The 24602-nt window shown below is 34.2% G+C and overlaps 1 protein-coding gene across 1 annotated transcript in view; it reads right to left on the reverse strand.

The window, feature by feature from the left end:
• Positions 1–24602, reverse strand: part of CCDC91 (coiled-coil domain containing 91) — a gene marked incomplete at its 5' end in the record, with an annotated part of 107096 nt that overhangs the window by 40445 nt on the left and 42049 nt on the right. Inside the window, 4 exons of the mRNA XM_084275369.1 lie at positions 971–1147; positions 2900–2968; positions 3343–3435; positions 17879–17986. Of these exons, the coding sequence (XP_084131495.1) occupies positions 971–1147; positions 2900–2968; positions 3343–3435; positions 17879–17986 (447 nt within the window). The remainder of the gene's footprint in view (positions 1–970; positions 1148–2899; positions 2969–3342; positions 3436–17878; positions 17987–24602) is intronic.

Below are 24602 nucleotides of genomic sequence, written 5' to 3' on the forward strand. Positions count from 1 at the left end.
AACAGTCAAATACCTCAGTGCTACTCACTATCACAAGTAGAAGAATCTGTACATATAGAACCTTGGCCAATCTTATGCATCCAGCTATAGGGACTGCTTCACCAAATGTCTTCAGGGTTCATCAAAACTCTCCTCAAACTTCACTATAATAGTTGTCCTTCTATCAACCTCTTCATGTCCCACGAGCTATTAAATTGTTGTCTTTTTCTTTACTGTAGTGAAGAACTACCTTATTGCTCTCCCTTCTATTAACAGATCCTCTACACCACCAGTACCAATTCTCATTCTGGATGATCTAAATGATTTTTTTATAACTAAACCGAGAACAATTTTTCTCAGCTTGAGTTTAGTTTTGATGTCAGCTGCTTGGTTTCTTTATACAGAAGAGTATGAGAGCCTGAAGGCTTATCAGCATAGTAAAATTACCATCTTAAAAACTGGCATCTTACCACTTGACACCTTTATATTCAAAAGAAGACAACAAGAAATATATGAAGTACAATAATTCTATTTACAATATCAATGTAAACAATACAGTATAACAATGACTTAGCATCAAAAACTAACTTCTTGTCTAATTGATTATGCATTAGGTTAATAATTCTGTTTAATGCTGGAAAGGGAAATAGGGTCTGTTTTCAAAGAGTTGAGCTATTTTCCTTCAAATTCTTTTTTCCTTCAAATTCTAAAGGTCATTTTTGTTGTTTTTTAGGATGTAAAAATATAGTAATATCCAATTCCACCACCTGAACGAAACATATCTTGCTTAAAATTCTTCAGACTATAATATTCAAGTATGTCAGCAAGAAATCTGTGACTTTACAGACTGTTCCCCCAAATACCTCCAGCATCAAAGACTACCAAGATTAACCTTTGGAACAGTAATTTAACTGCTATTATAATTTATTTAATTTGTAATCCCCACAATGATAAATGAAAGCATGTACATGGAAGGGTAAAATATACTAACTTGATTATGCTTTCTTTGTTCTTGCATGGCTTCCCTAACAGCCTGGGCAATCTTCTCTTTATGTCTCTCACGTTCTGCTTCCCACATTTTTCTTTCCTCTCCGTGAAGCTTCTCCATATTTCTTCTCTCCTCCTCTACTGCTTTCAAAACAGCCTCCTGGACTACTTCTTTTTCAGCCTTTGAAACAAATCAAGCACAAATAAATGAAAAAAATACCCAAAATGGGTGCTTAACTCACATATATTACTATTCCTAATGAGATCTATCAGCTGACAAGATATGGTATGTGAGTATTTAAATTTCTGAATTGCTAGTTTAAATTTTTCTTAAGGTGCTACCAAATGGGTATTATCACTGGACAAGGAGTTTGCAGTTACAGAAAGAAAAAGTTACACCTACTGAAAACACAGTATTTCATCATTAGTTTCCTTAACACCAACACAAAAACATGCAGCAGAAACAATGTAAGAGTAGGTACAACAGAAGCCTTGCTACGTAACTTGATGTTCCCAGGTATGAGACACTGCTGCTCTTATTTACAGGTATCTGAACTCCAAAAACAGTGTGAGTACTTTCTGTGGTAAAGTAACCAATAAATGCTTAAAGCAAATGCTTTTTACCTCCCAACACTCCTTAGCTATGCATTCTATAAGAAATACTGTTTCTTCTTTTTTCCTTCCAAAACCGTTTATATTTAAACATTATATGAAATCATCTGAAAACACACACTGAATTTGAAGTTACAAGCCCAGCTCTACAAATGTGGAGCTACACAAATATAATTATCAGCAAGACAGTCGTCACATATCATCTACAAATAAGGAATGGCAGGCTGAAGTTTAAAAGAAACAAACATGGGCTGACAAAACACACCCACATCCCCCTCAATTTTAATAAGCTTCCAGGTCATTTCAATGTCCTTTAGTAGTAATTATGGAACCGTCCAAGTTCTGGGGTTCCTCAAATACCCACACTTACAAATAGAACTGTTTCTTCCAATTCACTGGTACTTGATTTTTTAATAAAGATATAAAATTTATATTTTTATAAATAAATATTTTTGTAAAATATAATAAAAATATAAGTTAAAAATGTCCTATTAAATTATTTTATTATAAATATATTTTCCCCTAGATATCATCTATGCAGCAGATGTTTCTTGTGTTACTGAATGTTATTCAGAGAGGTGATAGGCTCATCATACTACATATGAAGATATAGTGGAAATAATGATACAAAGTAACCAACTGTAGTAGCAGTAAGTGCTAACTTACATCACTAATTTTCACAGATCATTACATGCAACTAAACTTTTGTACTGGATTCTGTATCAGAATTAGAAACAAAAGAAAGCTTAATATTTACAAAATTACTGTCCTAACCCCAATAAACTTAATAAAATATAATTCCTTCTATCAATTTAATTAATAACTGAATACTCACTTTTAGTCAAACATCAACTTAAACAAAATAACTTAAAAACTGTTAAAATCCATATTTTTAAACAATTTATAACACTGTTCTGCACCCACTGAGTGTCTCCATATTTAATAAAAGTTAAGTAAGACACAATGCTAAGTGCTTTATTAAGATCATTAGTTGCTCCGTCATCTAACTCTTCATATCAAGATGTATTAATGCTTTTAACTGCAAGACCATGAAACTGGATATTTAGGTAACCCAACTGAACTGCAATATTCTGACTTCGAAGTAATTCAGAGACTTAGGTAGATATAAGCTATATAGACTATCTGTATTAAGTCACAGGATATGGCAGATATGTTTACGATTTATACAACTAGATTCTTTTAAACACAGATGAGAACACAGAGTATAACAAATGTAGTTATGAAATGAGTTGCTGAACTTGGCATTTGTAATGACACACCTGGAATCCACATTGCATGTCTACTACTTAACAAGAGATACCTTTGCAGCCGCTGCCACAGCCTCCTTACTTCTTTGCCTTTCTTCATCCAAACATTTGTCAAGCAATTCCTGTAAGTATTATGAAAAATTAAATTGTGATACACAACAAAGGAGTGGCTAAAAATCATTTCAAACTTCAGCTTCAAGCTGAAAGAGGGAAGGTTTAGGTTAGATGTTAGGAAGAAATTATTTACTGTGAGGGTGGTGAGGAACTGGAACAGGTTGCCCAGAGAGGTTGTGGAAATCCTATCCCTGGAAATGTTTAAGGAAAGGTCAGATGGGGCTCTCGGCAATCTGGTCTAATGAGGGTGTCCCTGTCCATGGCAGGGGGTTTGGAACCAGATGATCTCTGAGGTCCCTTCAAACCCAAAGCATTCTATTATTCCAAATGAACTCCATGGTGCAGATCAGCATCCCCTTTTTTTTGTAAACAAAAGCAATACCTTGTGTTTTTGCGACTGCTGCATCAAAGCTTCTTCTATCTTTTCTGATAATACTTGCTTCTCTGCTTCCAAAATATCAAGAAGTCGCTGATGCTATTGAGAGAAAACATACATGTTGTTGTAGATGTAGTCTGCTGCAAAAAGAACTCATCCAAGACACCTAGGTTTTCCATTTCTTACAGATTGACTTAAAAGGTAGATTCATTTAAATGACACACACTGCACTCCTTAAATTGATTTCATATGATGAAAAAAAATTGCACTAATAAAATATTTTGTTTCCTGATTACCTAATATTTCCTCTCAAGCTGAAGTAGATTAGGAAAGAACTTGATAACAAAATTAATCACTATGTAAAAACAACACTTAGAAAATTTATCAAGATAATCTAAGCAACACCACACTTTAACATTTCATTTAATCAGTTGCAGAATTAAATTTTGTTTGTACTACCTCTCAGTTATATTTCTACAGATCAGAAGGCAAAAGTATTTCTGTCAACCATTTGCGATACCATGAACTTTGAAACTTAGGAAAGAAGAGTAAAAGAGAATGCTGCTTTGTTTTAATCTTCTTGCAACCTCCAATTTTTGTAGGGAGAAGATGAACACTGAAGTGACCAGGTAGCCTATACGTAGATGTATAATCTGTCATTGTTCTTAATCACAACTCATTTATCTGTTTTTCTCTAAACCAAATAAAGCATTTCCAAAGATGTGGGTTTTGTCTGTAAGAGTGAAGTTATTTTCCAAAACTAAAAACTGGTGTTGGGTATCTGTCATCAGATAATTGTTAGCAAGCTGGTATACTTCTTTTGCATGTCATTTAAGAGATGATATATAATAACCTTATAGTATCAATAATCATAATAATGATTGCATATAAACATAGCAATATTTTTACAAGGTAACTAAAAAAGAAAGCATAACAGTAGAGCTTAATATTAATAAAAGTTTATATAACAAACAAAGTTTTTTACAGAAACATTTATGCAGGCAAACACCCTTTCACCAGAATTTCTAAGAAACGGTCATTTCTGTTTCATGAATTTTATTATGTTTTAATTGTAAGTGTCTCTAATGGCAGCTAGAAGTACATTACCAAACTGCAATACTATGTTCTGAAAAATATTTTTTCTTTTGAAGAATAGAATAGAAAACTTCTAGACTGCTTTATAAAATAAGACACCTATCTGCCCTTCCAGGATAAACATGTAAAGAGGCATTTCCTTGTGAATTTACTTAAAATAGGTCTGAGTGGAGCAGACATATTCTAATGGAAAACACCTGTGGAAGGAGTGGGGAAATGCACATCATGGTTATACCTAATAATGTGTAACAAACTTTTCTACTGAGCTAGTATTTTGAGACATTAGCTTTAATTATTAGAGCACTTACAGAAATTATTTTTTCCCACTACCTCAAAGGTGAAACAATATATGGATGTTGTTAGTTAAACAATCGCCATGACACTTCACTTGACTGACTGCACACACTACAGATCTGTTAGTTTCTGAAAGAATGACACAATAGAAGACAAACATGCAAACATTTTATCAGACATATGCCATAAATCAAAGTTTACTAATGCCAATTAAAGGACTAAAACTTTATTTGCTTCAGTCAAGAATCAGTGAGGGACATTCTAAGGAGAGCTCATTAGAGAAAACTCCTCTTTATTTAGCACATCTACGAAGAATGGCGGCCAACTTGTTCAGCAAGATTAGAATTGCAGATTGCAATTGTAAAACTTGCTGCCAGTTAATCCCAATTTGACTCTGACCGCCAGATTTCTAGGTTACCTATGAACACTGTGTATGCATGTTTCAAGTTCCCACAATGGGCCAGCTACAGGATGTACTTTACCACACTCTTTGTTGCATTTACAACAGTTTTCAACCTCTAAACTTCAGGGCAATTTTAGAGATTTTATTTTACATGTGTGTATAAGAAGACATTGAAACCCACCCTGGTAGGCCTGAAACAATGCATACATTTGCATAAATACAATATAGAACTAATGGCTAATGGAGAACACAAATGTCTATTCTCCCTGCATATGAAATCATTTAATGAATAAATCCTTCTGTGTGAACCAAACCTTCCTCCACTGCATTTTATTCACAAATATGTGGTAGACCTACAAACCTGACAAATACAGATATTGGGACCTAAACTTTTTTATAATACAGAAACCTGAAAAGTTTTGATTTTTTAATACATCTGTGAAGTGAAAATGTATCCCCTTTGATGCAAAAAAGAGCACGCAGCTAAATCCAAAGATCAACTCTTTGTACAAAACAAGAAAACATTATTCCAGTTGGTTGTTACAGTAATAAAGAGTTTAACAACACCAGGCCATATCACAGTTCCATGGGACTACAGGACACAGATAGCAGTGCAAGATATATCAGTTTGCGGCTTCTGGAAGCAGGAAAGAGAAATCTATAAAATACAATATACTCTTTTGCATACTTTTGCCTAATAAGTAAACAAGCACCATAAAAGTTAGGGCTGCTGTGACTGCCATTTGCAGTATGACTACTTTGAACTTAGGATCTCCTATTTCCTTGATAGATTAGAAAATTCTGTATGGTATTACAATTTGAGTCTTATGGAATTCACAGAAATACAGTAAGAACGGTATTAAAAATTGTATCTGTGTATAAAACCGAACTAATTCTTTTCAAGATACCAGAGGTAACTAAGCACTTTAAGGAAGCTAATGTCTTCTGGCATATTTCAATACAACTTCTTTTACCTTAAGTAGCATCTACATTTCCCGTGGAAGTGTAAAATTTATAATTTCAAGATTGTATGCCTCCTCTGAATAGCTTGGCATGTCCTCTCCTATTATAATGTAAATGTTTATTCATGTGGAATAATCCTTACATAAATGGTTACCTTCATATCTGAACTTCCAAAAGTTCATATATCATAAAAAATGTTGCAACAGCTGTCCATACAACCCATTAAAGCAAATTCTCTTGTATTAGTCCTAGAGAAATACCTTGAAGAACAGTTTATTTGGTTTCAGAATTTATTTTTGGCCAAATAGTCTTCTCTTTCAGAGAGAAACATACCTTAAGATATTAAATTACACAAATTACATGAAAAGAAATAAGTAACTGGAAATAGAGAAAGTAGAATAAAATATTATGTGAACCGCTTCTCCCTGAAACAGATCTTGAATCCCAAAGTTTATACTACATAGTTAGCATAGATACAACAAAAAGGATGAAAGCTTCTATTATGCATGTAATTAATATACAGTTTAATTACTTATCAAGAACTTGATTTTCCAAGGTACTGTGCCCCACAGTAGTACTAGCTCTCACACAAAGCTATGGAATCTCCTTAAAAGCTGTGCTTATTAAAATTATGGTATTATTAAGCCATTTTATATTAAAAAAAGCATGCACACCTTGTCATCTGAATTCCTTTCTGTAGAAGCACAGATCTTTCAAAGTGTGGTGGATTAACCTTGGCTGGATGCCAGGTGTCCACCAACCCACATTATCACTCCTCTCCTCAGCAGGACCGTGAGGGGAGAAAAATAAAATGGAAAAAACAACCCTAAACATGTGGGTCAAGATAAAAGCAGCTTAATATGGCAAAAGTAAAAGGCCACATTCAGAAGCAAAGGCAATGTCCAGCCATTTCCCAGGAAGCAGGGCTTCAGTACGCATAGTGATTGCTCCACAAGACAAACATTACAGAAACCCAACCAAACAACAAATGCCTGCTGCTTCCTCCCCTTATCTCTCAGCTACTTATTGCTGAGCAGTCATCATACGTATGGAACATCCTGTTGGTCAGTTTGGGTCAGCTGTTCTTTGTCCCCTCCCAGATACTCGCCTACTAACCTACTGCTGAGTTGAGGAAAAATGTTGGAGAGACAGTGTTGACATGTGCCATCACTGTTAAGTAATAGCCAAAACACTGGTGTGTTATCAACACCTTGCTGGCCATCAATACACAGAACAGCAGGGTATGAGGGGTGCTATGGGGAAAATTAACTGTATCTCAGCCAGAGCCAGTACACAAAGGCATACTTGGGTATCTAGGCTATTTATACATAATACTTGAGCCAAAAATATAGGAAGTTATGGATAGTAAAGGTTTCTGTGCATTTGCTCGTATTACAGCAATCTTACAGCCTGTAGAATGACAGTGTTCTGATAGACTTTGATAAAAAAAATCAGTAATGTAAAGGAAATTATAAATAAATGTATGAACAGAATTCCAAGCTGTTTGTTTAAGTGTCGCTGCACAGCAAGCTATCGTAAGCCTTACAGAGCTGGTCTTTAAATTAGGGCAACTAGCTTTGCACTTCAGATTTTAATATTATCCATACGCCTTCAAAGTGTTAGTTATTACACAGAAGCCTTTCTAGACTTACTAAATGGCCACAATGAACTTAATGTACAGTCCGTGCTTCCTCAGCTGACCTTTCAGGTGAAGTTATTAAACGGAGCTGAAGGATAAAAATGCATAAAAGGTGACAGTTTCATTTCAGCGCTTACACATTTGAGAGCTTTATTTTTAGCTAACAGGATATAATCATGTTTTAGGTTCATTTAATTGGCTTTTTGTTCAACTATAGCAAAGGTCTGTTAGCAATACAGACCACTGCTGATATAAATATCATATATGCATAGATAAATGCTGACAGCTAAGCAAACTTATCTCATAACCCTCTCCTCAACAGGCATAAAAGCTATAGAAAGTATGTGAGTTGAATATCATTGAGCATTTCCAGTTTTGTCAGGTATGAATTATGAACACTTTCCTTTCTCTGTTAGACAGTATTAAAGAAATAAAGGAAGAGTGGTGAGAGTTAAGGCATAACTATATAATATACTTCCAGATATCTGTACAGTGAATTTTGGTTCCCAAACATTGTAGAGGCCACTTCCTCTTAAGCTTATCTGGACATCAGACTTGGGAGGTCTCCTGGTAATTGTACCAGTGAAGAGCACGGTGCCCATGCTTCAACGAGTACACCTAATAAAAGCTTTCATGAAAGAGTGATCAGCCTCCTCTGAACAGGCTAATGGGTTCATCAGATCTAAAAGTCCTAGGAAATATCATCAAGTCTATACTGGTTTTCCTGTGAAAGTTATGATGAAGACTACTTATGGAGCCTTATGTTTGGAAAAAAGCACCTGTGTAGTCTACCAGTCAGAATCTGTGAAGTTTTTACATGGAAGTTGAAGTGAGGGTTTACATTATCAATCAACAATCCAAGAACCAGAAAACAGGTAAGAAAATTCTTAACATGTTTGGGTTCTGAATCCAATTACCCAGCTGTTATTTAACAAATACACCTTAATGACTCTCTGGAGTAAGGAGCAAAACAGGAAATTGATGAAAAGTTATGGTAATAGATAATCTTATAATAAAGTCCTAAACTAGAAACATGGTGGATGAATCTGTGTGAGGCCAAAGTAAATCTCAGTGAAAACTCCACTTAAATACAAGAAGAAAGTTTTCAGCTAGTATCAGCTTATTTGGCTGCATGTTTACATTGTGCGTGTTATCTATAAAGCATGTTAGAATGTTAAGTGGAGACACTCGGCCAGATCGAAAAAATTTAGCTTAGGTACAACGAATAGTATAGCTCTTTAATGGATCACTTTGCCTGAAGTTATTTCCATAGCCTAGCACCCTTACCAAGCCCTCTTTTAGCCAGAGCTATAATTTGCTTGCTTTCATTCCTTAGAGTGGGGGTATAGCGTTAAGAAGGCAAGATTCTGATGGTTAAAAAATCTGAAGAGCAAAGATGGTCCAATGAGACACAAAAAAGTGTTTTCCAATAAAAGAAAAAAACCCCAAAATTTTCTAAAATGTGGTATTCCAAAGTGGAGTAAATACCAGTATCTCTACCCTACTCTCTGGAAAATAGCACGAGAGGGTCAAGAAGAGTATTCTGAAAATCAACTTAAAACAAAAGGCATTCAAAAATAGGTTATAATGTTTTCCTCCTTGCAAGAAGTTCACTAAGCAGTGGTTCCAAATGAAAATCGTTTGATGTAGATTCAAATATAAATACAGAGGCCCTGTGGTTTTTCTTGATTCCTGTAAAAAAGAAATTAAAAAAATCTTTCTTTTTTTTCCTGGAATGTGAGTCACAGAAGACATTGTAAACAGATTTAATCACAATAGCAACTAGTCAGTCTTTTTTTGTTATTTTTATATATTAAATTTATTTCTGAAGTATCATGACATTTTTCTTTCAGGTAAGCATCTTTTGAAGGCTTACATGGTATATATTATAATAATTCATGGAGTGAATGAAATAATACAGGATATGAGCTATTTTACAGATAAAACACTGTATGAAAGCTATTAATAACTAGTTGTAATTTAGCACACTTACCATTCCTTGCATATTCCCATTAATCCTAAACTAAATCTAAAGAAAAATGTAAAACAGGGTGCCTTACATAAACTGAAATGCTTTTAAAGAATATAGATAGCTTCTTCTTGCGCCCTTTAGGCTCATTTAAAAGGAAAAATGTAAAGGATTTCATCCAAAATGAGGATTCAGTTATTTTGCTATAACTAATAGGCATTGAATTTAGGTTTTTACAAATTGGTTTCTTCACAATATTTAGTAAATCATCATGCACTCATCTCCAAATTCAGTACAGATAAATTAATTTGCTTAGTTACTATTCATAGCTTATGTAACAGTAGTCAGATAATCATTCAAAAAAAACCCCCAACAAACATCACCACAGATATCCTAACAGTAAACAGAAAAAAAGGTTTGCATTACTTTTAGTATCACTGCAACAAAGTAATGGTATTTCACACTTTCACAGATCTTTCATCTGTGGAAACAATTTTCATACACTACTGAAATGACCTTATTTTAATGATATAATTCTGAAAAGCAGCATATTAAGACATGTAGGTTTAATACACCCTCAGCAATTGACCATTCAAAAAAAGAAAATCTGAATGTTTTTGATCTAATGAAACTGCATTGTAGTTCATAGTTTAAGAGAATAAATAATGACATAAGACTTAGTCTCATCTCCAGTATTTGTACCTTTGCTATATATGAATATAGAACAATCCCTGTCCCTGGAGACTGGGGAAAAGTTATCTTTAGAAACAGCAAATGTTTCAGTACTTTATTCAACAGGAATAATAAACTACTGGAGTGGGCTTTTTAAGAATTAACCAATTTAAATTTATTCATCTACTTTAACAAGAAACTTTTCTTAACCCACAAAGTCCTACTTTTATTTCTGTCTCTCATGAAGGAATCTAACAGTAGGAAGAAATAACACAGGTTGTGGGAAACATTATCTCTATGTGAGAGGGAGATGACATAACAAAAATACACAGTTATAGCATCACGATTTTGGAATGCCATCAAAATCTGTCAATTTCTACATCCCATTCAAAATATTATCCTGAGGAAAAAGGCAACCTTATTAAAACACTAAAAATATCTTTCTGCTCCTGTAGAAAGACTAACTATATTTAACAGTGTATTCTTTTATACCACACCTTTTCTTCACCACTGCTAAACTATGTCTAAGTCAAATGACAAGATCTGGTAATCATAACTGGTTTCCTACACTGTCCTCACTATCTGTGGCATCTGAGTGTTTGGCAGCGCAAGGTGGAAAATCTGTCTGAAGAATTCCAACATCTGTTACATATTTCCACTTCCTCAAATTATAACTTATTACTGCATGGTTGAACTGTATCTTTTTGCCAGTTTGAGGTCCAAGTGGCTAACAAAGCAGCAAAACTTTTCTAAAAGAAAGCTCAGGAATCAGCAAAACATTATTAAACCAGAAAAGTTAAAACAAAGAAAAATTATAATACCGGTAATAAATAACTAATCCTGTACTCATACTCGGGGCTCTGCTCAGCAGTATACAGACAGTATGCAAAGTGTGTCATTTGAGGCACGTCAGAGGCTGACATTAAACTTAAAGCATTTTGCTGCGTATGTGCCTCACTGCTTTTATAAACAAAGCAAGCTACTCAAATTCATCTAATAACACAAATACTTTTCTCAGAAAGCACACATAGAAATGGAGACTCCTATAAACCCCAGAAATGTCAAGTCCTAAGGATACAGAGATAAGGAACTTGCGTAAAAATGCAAAGGAAAAAAAAAAAGTATTGTTTAGTCTATTACTGTGATCTAATTCATTTCACAACCCATATATTCTCACAGAGTTGCTCCAGCTATCAGGAAAAACAAAAGGAAATAAATGCCCAAAATATGAGCAATACATTCAGCAATGGAAGATAGCAAAAAGGAGGAAAAATATTTTTCAGCAATAGCTGGTAGAAAAATAAGCGAGGAGAAAAATCATACCATGTTACTTGATTGTTCAGTATTGATAAGGATTGATGATATAAATTCATAAGAAGTAAGGAAGATTTTAAAGATACTTGTTATATAAGCAACAGGCAGAAAGCTAAAATCACACTAAAGAGTCTCTTTCAAGTGAAACTTGACAAATCTGAGGAAGCAAACGTAATTTCCAAGTAAGATTTTAGGTTGGGGCTCTGAAAGTATATTGGCTGAATTAACAGCTGAAAGGGACTGTAAAGTCATCCTCTATCTTTCAGTAGTGGGAAGATTCAAATGAAGTTAGAATACTCTGATAAGGATTAACATTTTTTCCAAGCCCCACCTCCCTGATACTCGTTTTTGGAGCATAGGGATGTAACTTTTTCTTTGGTGGGTAAATACTAAGCAGCACTGGATATAAAATCAACATACACGAAAACAAAACACAGAGGGAGGATAGATCAACTTTCTCAGATTTAAGAGAAACCAGCAAACAAAAGTCTTCTCAGCACAGGAAGAGTTGATTCTTGATCTTTTCACTCTAATTCTCTCTGTATATGCAGAAATATAGGAGTTATTATGAATTCAGGAATAAATGACTCAAACTGACAACAGGATTCAAATAAATACTTTTTGCCCGCTTTACATAATCAGGAACTACCAGAGAAAAACGAAGTTCTGAGAAAGTCTAAATTTGCTCTTGGCAGAAGAACAACAGACCTGAAAAGAGACATCTAGACGTTTAAGGATGTGAGGTTAGGTGTAAAGTGAATTAGATGAAAATTTAATGGAAGTAGCTGATTGGAAGAGTTTTAGAGAGAGTGAATAAACAATTATTCTCACAGCAGCAAGCTGCAAGTTTGCTGACAACTGAGAGGAAATGCGCAGAGAAGGGGACATAAATACTCTCAAGGATTTCCAAAATGATCATAGTTGGAATTAATGAACCTGAAAGGTGATGTCCACCACAGTTGTCATTATTTCAGTCTGTGAGTCTTCAGGATTACTCAAGTACCCACTACCCTCACTGCAAAAACTGGTGATTCTCTCTTAAAAATGCAAATATTCAAAATTCTTTAAAACTGTAATTCACATATGCTCCCTCCAAAATGTGGTATCAAACAGATTTCAAAATTACTACCATTAGATGGCAAAACCAGACCCCCCTTTATTTACAAGAGGGGAAAAAAATAACCAAAGTCCATAAAATAAGCATTATTATATAGACATGCTGCACATTATGACTAGATGTAAGAACAATTTTCAAACAATAAAAAATTATACTTCCTATCTGTGGAATGGTTGAATTAAGTTGCTGGATAAAATAAACATTTTCTCTGACATATAAACTATCACTTGCTGTACAAAACATGTATTTTTTCCATTGGAACTGTCAGAGGACTTAGTAGTACTCTTCACGGAAGACTATGCAAAACGTATCAAAGTGCATCATCAACATAACGGAGATGGTAAGGATTCTACAACATTCCTTTTATCACACCAGTTTTCTGCTTGTCCACAACATGTTATTGGAAGAATCATAACATTTCAAAAACTGGAGTTCTAGCAAATGGAGCTTCTATTCTGACTGACCTTTCAGCAATTTGTTTTCAAATTGAAACTAAACCAGCACTTCTTTCACCATGTCTCAAAAAAAGGGCACACAATTTCATGCACCATCCACCAGATTTTGAACTACTACATCATACAAATGCAAGCCAACATCATGATAGAGTGGAAAAAGAATTAAGGCCATGGGGCCAATTCTACTTACCTTAAGCATTGTTGTATGTTTCATAGCCTCACATAAAACTATCATAAAAATATCAACATGCAAAAGTGCAGAGGAAGCATTTAACTGAGTTCTTTTCTTTTTGTATGTGCTTCCACTACTGTTCTATCTCAGCAATTACACTAGCAGCTCATTTGATTTCTTAAACTATGGAAAAAGTTTCAGCATAAAATACTCTATACAAAGGAAAATTGCAGGCGACACATCCTTAAGGGCTTTTTTCCAGCTTGGGAAAGCAATATGCATGTAAATGAACTACAGAATTAAAGATTTCTGTTCCTTGTCTTTTTTTACTCTTCTACCAAAATGGATATTAGGCAGACTAACATAATCAAGGACGACAGTGAAGTATATTCCCCCTTAACTACATCCAGGGATGAAAATAACTACACAGAATGTCCAGTTGCATCACTCTTGATTGATACTGTTTCCACAGAATAGATAGACCAAAAAAGGAATCTGGTCATGTCACAATTGAGATACGGAAATGTGTGATCTGAGCCTCACTTCATATATACTTTAATCCCTTTCCATCCAAGAATGCCTGTTTCACTCAGTTTAGAAGACAGTAAGGAAATAGAAGTGCAACATAAACAGAGAGTAAATGTTTTCTCATGAACGATAAGTGATTTGCTGCAGGTATTTAAGATTTTATTTTACGTAATCAACCGATCATTGACTGTTTAAAAAAGAATATAAAAATCAACCTAATAGAGTCTACATTTTTAACTCCATCTATTTTGATTGAATAGTGAGAGAATTTTCTGTTATATCATCATTTCTAGGGCTTCCAGTGCAAACCGGTCATTCCTTTTACATTATCATGCTCAGGGTCTAGCAACGTTAATGAGAAAATGCCTCAGAACATCCTAGTCCTACACAGTAAAAACTTTTGTATAATTGAGGCTTACTTACTCCATCTTTTTATGGTGCCTTTTATGGTCCATATTTTTAGTTATTGTCTCTATGCCTTCTCTACATTCAGAACAAAACATATTTTGACTTTTGAACAGGCTGTTTCTATTCAAACACTGGAAAACAGGGAAAGCTGAAAGACACTCTATTCCACATACTGAAGTATGGAACAGCAGAACACTGGCAGTGATGCCTGTCTCTGCTAGCTTCATCCAGCCCAGACAATTGTTTAGTTACAAAATCTCAGTGATGAAACCATATTTCTCCGTAAGTATGAGAGATATTTAATAAACTTTATATATAAACAGACACACATATGAAACTGCTTCTCTTTCCCACTAAATGTCAAAGCACGCATAGACTGCAGACCTTTTCCATGCCTCATTTGTCATAAAAGATTGCTAGGAAATTACTAAAGAAGGTAGAACTGTGACCTAAATCTGTCAATAATCTCACAGAAACACAAATTTCACTGTAAGATGTCTGGTTTGGTTTTGGGTTTTGTTTGAGGGTGTTTTGTTTGTTTGGGCTTTTTTTAATACTCATACTTTACAAGTTATTTATTGTTCTACCTCATGTGGCATCTCATTTCTGGCACTGACCAACACCTAGCTATACTGAAGCACTTTTGTTAACTTGCTGTTTGCTGTGCCTTCATTTTCTGAGTATTAAAATTTCTATTGAAAAGGCTGTTGATCATGTTTTTCAGTATGCGTTTTCATACAGCAGGAGTTAAACCACAAGATCAAAGTTGGTGGTCATTTTCAGGAGGCAACATTAAATATGTTTTCATCTCAGAAAAGATAAAGACGACATTTGTGATTTTCCAACTTGTAATAAATCACTGTGTGTTTTCCAATAACATGCATTGCTTTATTAAATATTCAGCATATGACATCACGGATTCCTGGCATAGAGGAGTTCTCATTGTCCTGTTCATTGAAGAAGGACACCATGACATTGGTGCCCTTGAAATGTCCAGTTTGCTTTTTGAAATGCTGATATGAAAGTATGTTGTACTTGGTGTTGGACCTAGCAGGGCTGCATAGATGGTTGAACGCAATGAACCTGAAGATCTTTTCCAACTGAAACCATTCTATGATTCTATGGGTTGTGGTTCCCTCCTGTACAGGATGATGATAATAATGTTGCCTATAGATAGCCAGTATGCTGAAAGTCCTTACATGTAATGTTCAAAGATGAATTGCAGAAATTTGTTGAGCAGGAAACAGAACTGAAGAACTAGGCCTTTCCCATCTTCCCCTATCCTGGCAGACATAGACTTGTACGCTGACCTTATCAGCAGTATAGTACCTCTCTAGACAGACTTTTAACTTGCATCTCCATCACAGGAACAGCATCCTCATAAAATACAGAGTCAAAGTCACAAACCTAAATAACATGTAATGAATAGGTTAAAGACAATTAGAGAAAACCAGCCTTTCCTCCTTCTTGGATTGACATTTTTTCGGTGGGAGTGGTACAGGAATTTAGGGGTAAAATGGGATTAGGAGAAAGTATGAGGAAGGAGTTATTACATGAAATAAACTTGATTTTGTAGCACTGGAAATAAAACAGCAGAAAGTTTATAAGGAATGGCAAATGAGGGCAAAAAATTATGTGTGTTGACAAAGTTTTAAGTGGGCTTAAAAGTCCGAAGGCAAAATACTCCTTGTAAGGCAAGAATATTAGATGGGAACAAAAATTAAAAGCTATTTTTGTGCACAGAATATACTTGCACTGTATGATTAGTGCTGTGCAAAAAAGAAAGTTCTTTACAGTGATACAGATACTCATAACTCTCCATGCAAAGGTGAAATGCATGTACAATCCCGTAAAAATATTCCCAGAGAATATTAATCAACTTTGTGTATAACCATTAGCAATCATTTTGGTAATATTAACTGTTAGCACAAAACAAAATCCTTTAAAAAACCCCCAAACATTAAAACAAACACCAAAGCATACATTTAATAGTAATATATAGATATATATCAAAAAAACAAACAAAACCAAAACAAAACCCAAACTTACTGCACAAGATTTAGAAGTAAACAAGATTTGCCAGCGTAAAATGTATTTTATGAAACCTGGTAGTTCTACCATAAGGACTGACTTTGTCTATTTTCTTAGGCTTCAAAATCCCGGTTTTATATTACAATTAAAGGTGGTATACCTGCCTTGAGTTGAATGACAAATGACTTTGACGTTTGTGAACAAAATGTAGAACTTTTCTGGGATCCAATGGGAGCATTAAATTGCGTTAAATGTAGGAATGATGTGAACTGGGTACAGTGTCATGGCAAAAGTACTCTCCTGCAACTAAGAATAGGTCCCTTATATTGTTGCTTCTTCTCAGGTAAAACTGAACTTCCAGAATATATTTTAACGTTTCCACCTCCACCTTTTGGTTTGCAATGAAAATCTTAACAGATCAAAGAGGCAATAATTTTGCTCAATCTGTAAATACAACCTCAAAAAAAAAACCAAACCTCATTTCCAGATTTCATGAGATTGGCTCCTTTTTAGCATTCAGAAAATTACATCTAGTCAGTAAATAGTATGTTCATTTAAGAAATACAAAACATTTTCTTAAAATCAATTTTTACTCGCTTTTTTCTAGGTAGAATTTTATGGTAAGCATAAAAACCTGTTGTTCTGTGTAGCAAACTCCTCATTTTCTCCAAACTATTACATCTTTCCTTCATAATGTTTATACAGATCCTTATATATCTAATACATGTTTGCACTAAGTGGTAATTGATATGGTCAGAACAGTGAAATGATGCATTCAGGTCTAAAAAAATCCCCAAAACCTTAAGTAAACTATTACCCTTTGGATTTTTAGTAGAATCGCTGTGAACAGCACTTAAAAGGTAACTGTCAATACTATAATTCTAAGGTAAACAGGTTTATGCTGTTCAGATACTTGTCAGTAATCGATGTGATTCCAAATACTTGCTATACAGTGTGCTTTTATTCAAGTCATATTAAATAAGCCAATATAAGCCATTGATGTGCATATATTTCTGAATATTATGGGATTCCTCAGGGCTAGGGTCATTTTTTTAATGGAAGATATCTATGAAATAAAAATAGGTTTGGAGAACATGTTTGTTTCTACTATCTAAGCAACATCAAAAAAATGGACCAAAGATTAGTGCAAATCCCATACAATCAAATCCTACATTTAACTCCATAAATTAAAACTAGTTGCACATTTTCTGCAAGATTAAAGGAAATGACAGCTATTAAAGGAGTATTAAGTTGCTCTGAGACTTCTTCTTAATGTTACACTCTCAAAGCTGCTTAAAGCAGGTTTAAATGTTATAAAACATCTTTGAGCCCAACAGATGACTTGTTACTTATTTTGCAGTTTTAAATGCTGTTATGCTGAGGACACAAGGTGAAAGATCGGCCAGTTTATCATATATGTTAGTATTTTTTCAAACAGAAAAGAGTTGAAATGAAAAGATTTTTGTATGTGCACATCCATACCTGAGCATTAAGAAGTTCTTCACATTTGTGAGAATGTTTTTCAATTGCTAGTATATACTGTTTTTCAATAGCCACTTCTTGCTGTTGAACTGTAGACTGTAGCAGTGCCTGCAAAATGAAAGCACAGAATATTCAACAAAGATATAACTGGGATGTTTACTGGTAACTGAAGATCTACTAATACTTGTGTACAACCAGCATGTGGAATGCTGTTATAAATTTGGAATGTGCAACTATTAAAGTACCTTTCTATGTAACACTACCTTATTTTCAGACTAGAATTTTTTGGATCTCGGATTTCTTATACACAGTCTGCTTAAAAGAGAGCAGTACACAGAAGATAGAGAAGGAGAGTATTTCTGTCAAGTATACTCAGTTTAGTAGGACCACACAAGAAGAGAAGCATATGAAAGCTGCTGAATTAAAAAAAAAAAAAAAAGTTAAAAAAAAAAAAAAAGCCAGACATATTTCCCTGGCTGACAAAACTCCACATCCTCTCGGCACAGCATAAGATCCCATGGGCCAAGCATGATCTTCACAACCACAAGTCAAGTAAAAGCAGATGGAAATTCTGAGTAATTTAAAACATAAAAGAACGCCCCCCCAGGAAGTTCACACTCCAATGTGAAGCAGTGGAAGTCGAAGTGTGGAAAATCAAAGTACCAAGACAGTAACAAAAAGATGATAAAATTAGGAACTCCCTGTGTGTGAGCACATGTGCATGCACATGTGTGTGTTCACATGCACTTGACTGAAATCTGCAGAATTTCCACCTTCTGAGCACTAAAAGAAAAAATTAAAAAAAAATAAGATATTTGAAAAATTAAATTACCATTTGTGGAATTACACTAGGGTTTCCTTGAACAATGATGGTGTTTCAATGCAAGATTTACTTAAGTTATGCTACACATTTTCCCTATTAAAATATTTATGTCACTTTCCAAATATTCATTGGGCTATTTATACATAATGTAGCAAACTATTTTTAACTAGTAATCAATATAGCGAAACAGATGAAATTACTGTGTAAATTAAAACAGACATACATTTTATAGAAAGCAGACCTTTGGCCCAAATGCAGACAAAGAAAAAAAAAATCTTTCAAACAATCTCTGTTTTAGAGATGTATTTATTTCGCGGAACATAACACACACTAAATACAATTTTGAGTACTTTTTAAAAAAAAAGATGTATACAAAAACCTTCAGAAAAGTTTTGAACTATTTTTCAAAATTTTCCACTTATTAGCCTCATGCCAAAATTGGTGTCCTCCCATAGTGCTATAGCATGGAAATAGTGTTCAGCACAGGTTCAGAGATATAAGAGGTGAAAAATGGTCCCTAACATATACTATAATCAAAGCATAAGAATACATTTACAGGTGTTTGCAAGGGATTTAGCTAACCATAAGTTTACTTTCTAAAAAGCTAATTTCTTTCTAATTAAGTTTAGTTCTTTTATTGATATAAAGACAATCACAAAAACTTAACTCTCAAAGTATAAAACATTCATATGTGAAATGTTCTATACTAAATCCTACTACATGTAAACCAGAATTGTCACATATCACTGGCAAAAAATAAGTCTGTATTTCAGAGGGTTTTTTTGCCTACACTATTGTGACAAGAATTGTTTCTTATAACTGGAACAAAAAGGAAAAAATCAAATATTGAACATAGGGAAAATAGTAACAGAATGGTCATTAAGTTGTGATGCCGTTTCTCAGATAGCTTCTTGCTCATACCAAGGGTTGAGCCACTTTATGCACTTTACTATGCAAACTTATCTGCCAAATTACATTACAAGAAACTTTCAGTTATCAAGGGAATAATTATTATTCATTGGATGGTATGAAAAGATTTTTAATTTTTCTGTTGTTGTTACTATTATTATTATTATTATCATTATTATTATCATCATTACTACTATTATTATTATTACTATTATTATTACTACTACTATTACTATAATTATTTTCTGTAGCAAATACATAAAATTCCATGTTAGGAAACAAAAGCCTGTCTTTTCTATCACATGCTACTAATGTAGTTTAAATAGTACCACTGAATTGATCTTGTGCTTGACTATTTCACTTATTGGCCAAATACGGAAACAGAGAGAAAAATCCCCTATGTGGCACAGCACTTCAGCAACTGCTTCCAAGTTTTGCCATATGAAAATCTCCAAAAATAATTTTCTATGGAGACATGTAGGCTTTTAAAATACAGAATATATTATCTATGCCCAGGGCCATATCTTTTCAAGTGACTTAAAAGAGGGTGAGGTATGTCACATAATATGTGTGATAATACCCTGAAATAGCAGTAACTACTTATTATAAAAATAAGATTTCCCCTTTCAAGAAGTATCTGAAAATTCTCAGAACCTTATGGTTTTAAGATACCCTTAGAATCAAAACAGAATGCTGAGCTCCAATTTATTTAAAAGTATAGAACGTTTTTATTCTCATGAGAAAATATTTATGCTCAGGTTTAATCATAATTGTCAGTACTGTCAGATATGGCACTTCTATAAAATAGAAAGTCTACTCTTCTGAAGCATGAAGAGGGAAGTGTCATAGAAAATAGGCATGACTAGACAAACATATCTTGTCCATTAAATTAAATATTTCTTTATTCTTGATTTTCATTGAAATCTTGTCCCATATTAATAAATTATCAGAAATAAAGTAATTTGAAAAAGAAAATAAAAGCCAAATTTGACAATTCCCTTCAGTTCTAGGCTAAAATGTAGTTGTTGCCTAGGACACTACAATGTTCATTGCATATATCCTACATCTGCCTAGCACCAGGTCACTATAAAATGTAACTAAAAACTTAAAGATGTCATAAACCAATGCCCTTCCAAGATTGTAAAAAAAAGAAAAAAAAAAGAAAACCCATAAAGTTAAAAGATGAGGTAACTCTTCTTTGGCTGATCACAGCCACCATTTCAGGTTTCTTGATGGTTTAAATAAAGCAGAGATGCATGAAATCTAGAGAAAAAACCTGCAAATTTCAAGACAATAAACTGAAATTGCTACTTAAAAACCTGAATTACTAATTAACTGATTTACTAAACTAAAAAATACAGACATCTAATGATAGGCATCTCTAAGTCTTACAGTTACATCCTTCCTTCAGAACAACAGCACTAATTACTATTCTGGGCAATTACTTATCACTGCTGAAATACCATTTTCTTAATGAATTATGCAATTATCCTGATGGTCTGATGGTCCATACATCTGTGTCCACTGACCTACTCTCAAGCTAGATTTCTTGAGTCAGTCTCCTTTTAATACCTCATTAAATCATTTCAAGTAAGATTACAGCAGAATTTAACCTATGGTATCTGTTGCGCTGAAGTCAAAGGGTAGGATTTTAATACAGGTGCTCTTGGTAATCAATTTCTTCTGTATTTTCTGCAGTGAGGGTCATCCTATACCAACAGCCAGTTTTAGGACTGTGATGGAAAGAGGCATCAGTTTTGATATGGATCTGTTTCTACACACCTATCACAGTTTTTGTCTTGGACTACACTTGCTATCATCACAGAGGAAGGAAGAGGTGGGTTCAGATTTTCAGGATTTCTGTACATTTATCAATTAGTCCTTCTTACTACTTTTTTTTTTTTTCTTTCTACCCTCTTCTCCCCAGCAAAACACACTTCACAAGCACCAACTGCACTTGTCTGCAACTAAAAGTGAGGTCAGTTTTTAGGTGTTTACTAAAGCCAAACAGTCATATTTTTTCAGGGAGTTACTAGGTCTTCTTTTCCCATTTGTCATTTCCTTGGCTTTCAAAAATCTTCTGCCTCACAATTTTTTAAGTAAGTCTTTATGTCAGAGAACAGATTAAAGGGCTGCAGTACCTTAGATAAATGACTACTTAAAGCAGCTTGCTTATAATTCAAATACAAAGCCATGAATGAATATAAGAACAAACTGCATCTGCTACAGCGGCTGTGTAATCATAATTATGATCATGAGTACACGTGGTGGAGATGCCCACCAAAAGCCACTCTACCACTCCCCTTTTCAGTTGGACAGGGGAGAAAATATATATTGAGAGGCTTAGGAGTTGAGATAAGGGCAGGGAAAGATCATTCCACAATTAGTGTCATGAGCAAAACAGACTCAACACAGAATAAAGGAAAGAAAACTCTAATTTACTACCCAGTACTGCACACTCAGTGACACCAGAGTTGGGTAATGAGAAGTGAGGCCAGATCTTAAAGCACATCCTCCCACCCCTCCCTTCTTAGCAGACTTCACTTTAGTCATGATTTCGCTCCCTTCTTCCTCCCCATTGTGTCACGGGGAGGGGCAGGGGATGGGGGAATGGGGGTTTCGGTCAGTTCCTCATGAGGTATCAAATTTATCAGTCTGATGAACAGTTATACTTTCTTTCAAAAAACAAAACTACATAAATCTCTGAATGCTCCTCCCATCAAGACAAGAAAAATGGAATTTAACAACAACAAAAAAATAGGAGTCTGTACTATGCCTCAGTCCTGGTTTTCCTCTCACAGAGAACAGGGTAGAGGCTTTTAATCCACTACAGATTAAGCTATTTTTTTTAAGTTTTGAATTTCAAAGATTTGTCAGTTATAGTTTTTATTGTCATATCCTTACTCTCTGGATACTTGCTAGTAAAGCAGCCTTTACAAGGCTAGGTGCAAGGAATAACAACATAAAAGAACTGTAGAATGTTCTAGAACCTTGTAGATCCCTAGGAGGGGAAAGGGAGCAGTGGACCATGTTCAGGTGTCTGTAAACAATACAGTTTAGCTGTATGATAAAGGTAATTAAAATGTTATAACTCATCTGAGAGAAGATCTGCTCATTATTTTGCTACTTGGAAATAATTTCTATTCCCAGTGCACATTAATACTCCATCAAAAAACTGTCTTATGTTTTCTATTCGTTGTTTCTGGACATACATACATGAACAAGTTTGGGAAGTTCAGAATAAATTCATATTGTTAACAGGAAAGCTACACCATAACATACATGGTCACATTTAAAAGAAACTATCTACAGCACGACTGGTCCAAATAACAGGACTTGACAATGAAGGCAAAGCAAGCTTTCTTCTGAGGCTTAAACTATGAGAAACCTTCCAAATCATTCGAGAAATGCTGCTTCTTTCCTCCTTTCTCATATCTCTCCTAACCCAAAAAGGTTATTAGAGAATGATCCTACTTTTCCTTCAGTAACAAAAAATGCCTGTTGGCATCTGACAGAACAAAGAGAATGAAAAACCCTTAAAAACAAGGTCTCTAAATAGTCTTTTTACCCATTTTAGTTTTATATGAGTTTTACAAATCACAGAAGCCATTATCCTTCCAAATCATTTTAAAAATTTTACATATTTAAATGACAGTACATTTTTAAATTAAAATTGCAGAAAGACTAAAAGTGAATCCATCTTAATTTTATAGACTGGAGTTTTATTGAAAGAAAATAAACTTAACTAAATTAGTGTCATTAATAACTAAGTTAGTGAGTAACTAAATTAGTGAGATCAGTAAAAGAGCTAACCTTAGCTTTATGTTTTTATACAGTAGAATAACTTTGGAAGACCCCAAGTTGAAACTAGATCTAAACATCCAAATAAGATCTTTATCCATAATCACTTTGGGGTGTCCTTAAGGGAATACATATCTTAATTAGTCCATTATATGTTTCAGCAATGGTCAGAGAATTAAGTAGTCATGGAATGTTATTGACAACACACTACATTTACAGTGGGAAAACAAGAGAACAGTATCACTGCATACAGACTAGAGACTGAAAAGCTGTATTGTAACCAGTCCAAAAAGAAAAGTTTAAAGGTCAGAAAATACAAATAATTACAGAATTTAATCCTGTATTTGTACAATTTGTATAGAGTATTTGATGCTTTCTAAAGTTTGTTGTCATCCCCAGAAAGACAAAGGTGGAATGACGAAGATTTTGCCAAAACTACAGCACAGACACTATAGACCATTTTTAATACAAACTTATTTGCCCAGCTCTAGTGCATACTCTCTTAATCCTACGGGCAGTAGAAACCACAGCTGCTTGCCCTGAACAGGATTTATTGTATGGCCAAAAGCTAGAGTTTATGAGAATCTTTCTGAATTATACAGCCAAAGTATAGACTGTTACCCCAAATTCTCTAACAGTAACAAATCGTCAAATGTCTTTTTCCGAACTCCCTCTTTTCATGAGGAAAAAAATCTAGTCAGAAAAAAAAAGAAAAGAAGAAAAACAAGAAAAACAGATCAGAGTTTATGATATCCTCACATCCCTTCTGAAAAACAGTACAAAAGCAATTCTAATCTGTGCAAAAAACGGACTTCTCAGATGTGTTTGAAAACATTAAACCAACTCACATGAAACAGCGGTATAGAAGATGTACATCCGGGTGTACAGGATGCTGCATTATGTTCTGCAATGTTACTTAAAAGCACTGCCTCAAAACCCTTAGTCAATCAAACAGGCCATCCTCTTTGGCTTCTCTTCCCTGCTCGAACATCATTAACTTACTTGAGTAACTAAATACAAGCCAATAAATCAAACACCTTTTTCTTTTTTTTTTTTACTTCAAAATTGCTGAGTCACTTATCTTAAAAATAAAGTTACCTAGTGAAAAGTAAACATACAACTTCAAAAATATGAACTAAGCACCAGCGTTGATTCAGCAATAGTACATAAGAATTTCTGAGCTTCATAGCA

Source organism: Gallinula chloropus, assembly GCF_964237585.1.
Source record: "Gallinula chloropus genome assembly, chromosome: 1".
Classification (NCBI taxonomy): domain Eukaryota; kingdom Metazoa; phylum Chordata; class Aves; order Gruiformes; family Rallidae; genus Gallinula; species Gallinula chloropus.